This window comes from Onychostruthus taczanowskii, unplaced genomic scaffold (assembly GCF_017590055.1).
Source record: "Onychostruthus taczanowskii isolate IOZ18803 unplaced genomic scaffold, ASM1759005v1 scaffold84, whole genome shotgun sequence".
Classification (NCBI taxonomy): Eukaryota; Metazoa; Chordata; class Aves; order Passeriformes; family Passeridae; genus Onychostruthus; species Onychostruthus taczanowskii.
The window spans coordinates 2,207,623-2,208,837 of record NW_024506332.1 but is presented as its reverse complement, the minus strand read 5'-3'; the positions used below and the strand labels follow the sequence as shown (position 1 = coordinate 2,208,837).

At 61.6% G+C, this 1,215-nt stretch overlaps 1 protein-coding gene across 1 annotated transcript in view; it reads right to left on the bottom strand.

Moving 5' to 3' along the window:
• ZNF703 (zinc finger protein 703) overlaps nucleotides 1-526 on the bottom strand; it is a 3,155-nt gene extending 2,629 nt beyond the window's left edge. Inside the window, exon 1 of the mRNA XM_041424736.1 lies at nucleotides 474-526. Coding sequence (XP_041280670.1) covers nucleotides 474-526 — 53 coding nt within the window. The remainder of the gene's footprint in view (nucleotides 1-473) is intronic.
• Between the last annotated feature and the right edge of the window lie 689 nt (nucleotides 527-1,215).

The window sequence follows — 1,215 nt, the reverse complement described above, 5'->3', positions numbered from 1 at the left end:
GCCGGGCACGGCGTGGCGTGATGCGGCTGGCACGGCTCGGCATGGCACGGCATGGCACGGCAGTGCCGGCACAGCTCGGCACGGCACTGCTGGCACGGTTTGCCATGGCATGGATTGGATGACATGGCATGGGATGGCACTGCTGGCACAGTTTACCATGGCATGGGATGGCACTGCTGGCACACCTGGGCATGGCATGGCTGGGACACCTCAGCAGGGCATGGGATGGCACTGCTGGCACACCTGGGCATGGCATGGCTTGGATGACATGACATGGCATGGGATGGCACTGCTGGCACACCTGGGTGTGGCTTGGCTGGAACACCTCAGCAGGGCACAGCATGGCACTGCTAAAACGCCTTGGCATGGCTGACACGCGATGGCACAGCTTGGAATGGCACAGCTCAGCTCAGCTGGCATGGCATGCCCAGTGTGGCTGATCATGGCATGGCGTGGCTCAGCTGGCACCACACAGCATGGCACTGCGGGCACGGCGTGGCGTGATGCGGCTGGCACGGCTCGGCATGGCACGGCATGGCACGGCAGTGCCGGCACAGCTCGGCACGGCACTGCTGGCACGGTTTGCCATGGCATGGATTGGATGACATGGCATGGGATGGCACTGCTGGCACAGTTTACCATGGCATGGGATGGCACTGCTGGCACACCTGGGCATGGCATGGCTTGGATGACATGACATGGCATGGGATGGCACTGCTGGCACACCTGGGCATGGCATGGCTTGGATGACATGACATGGCATGGGATGGCACTGCTGGCACACCTGGGTGTGGCTTGGCTGGAACACCTCAGCAGGGCACAGCATGGCACTGCTAAAACGCCTTGGCATGGCTGACACGCGATGGCACAGCTTGGAATGGCACAGCTCAGCTCAGCTGGCATGGCATGCCCAGTGTGGCTGATCATGGCATGGCGTGGCTCAGCTGGCACCACACAGCATGGCACTGCTGCCACGGCATGGCTTAGGTGAGCTCAGCCTGGCACAGCTCAGCACCCCCGTGCCAGTGGCTCCTGCACCCAAACCTGCAGCCAGGGCCTGTGTCCTGCCACTGCCCTGACCCTGCAGCCAGGGCCTGTGCCCCATCCCAGTGTCACCCAAGGTGATGGTACTGACCTTAACTCAGGCTCTCACAAAGTGACAATTCCCTTATGAACCCACAACTCCTTTTTTCCCAGGCATTTTCTCCTTTCTTT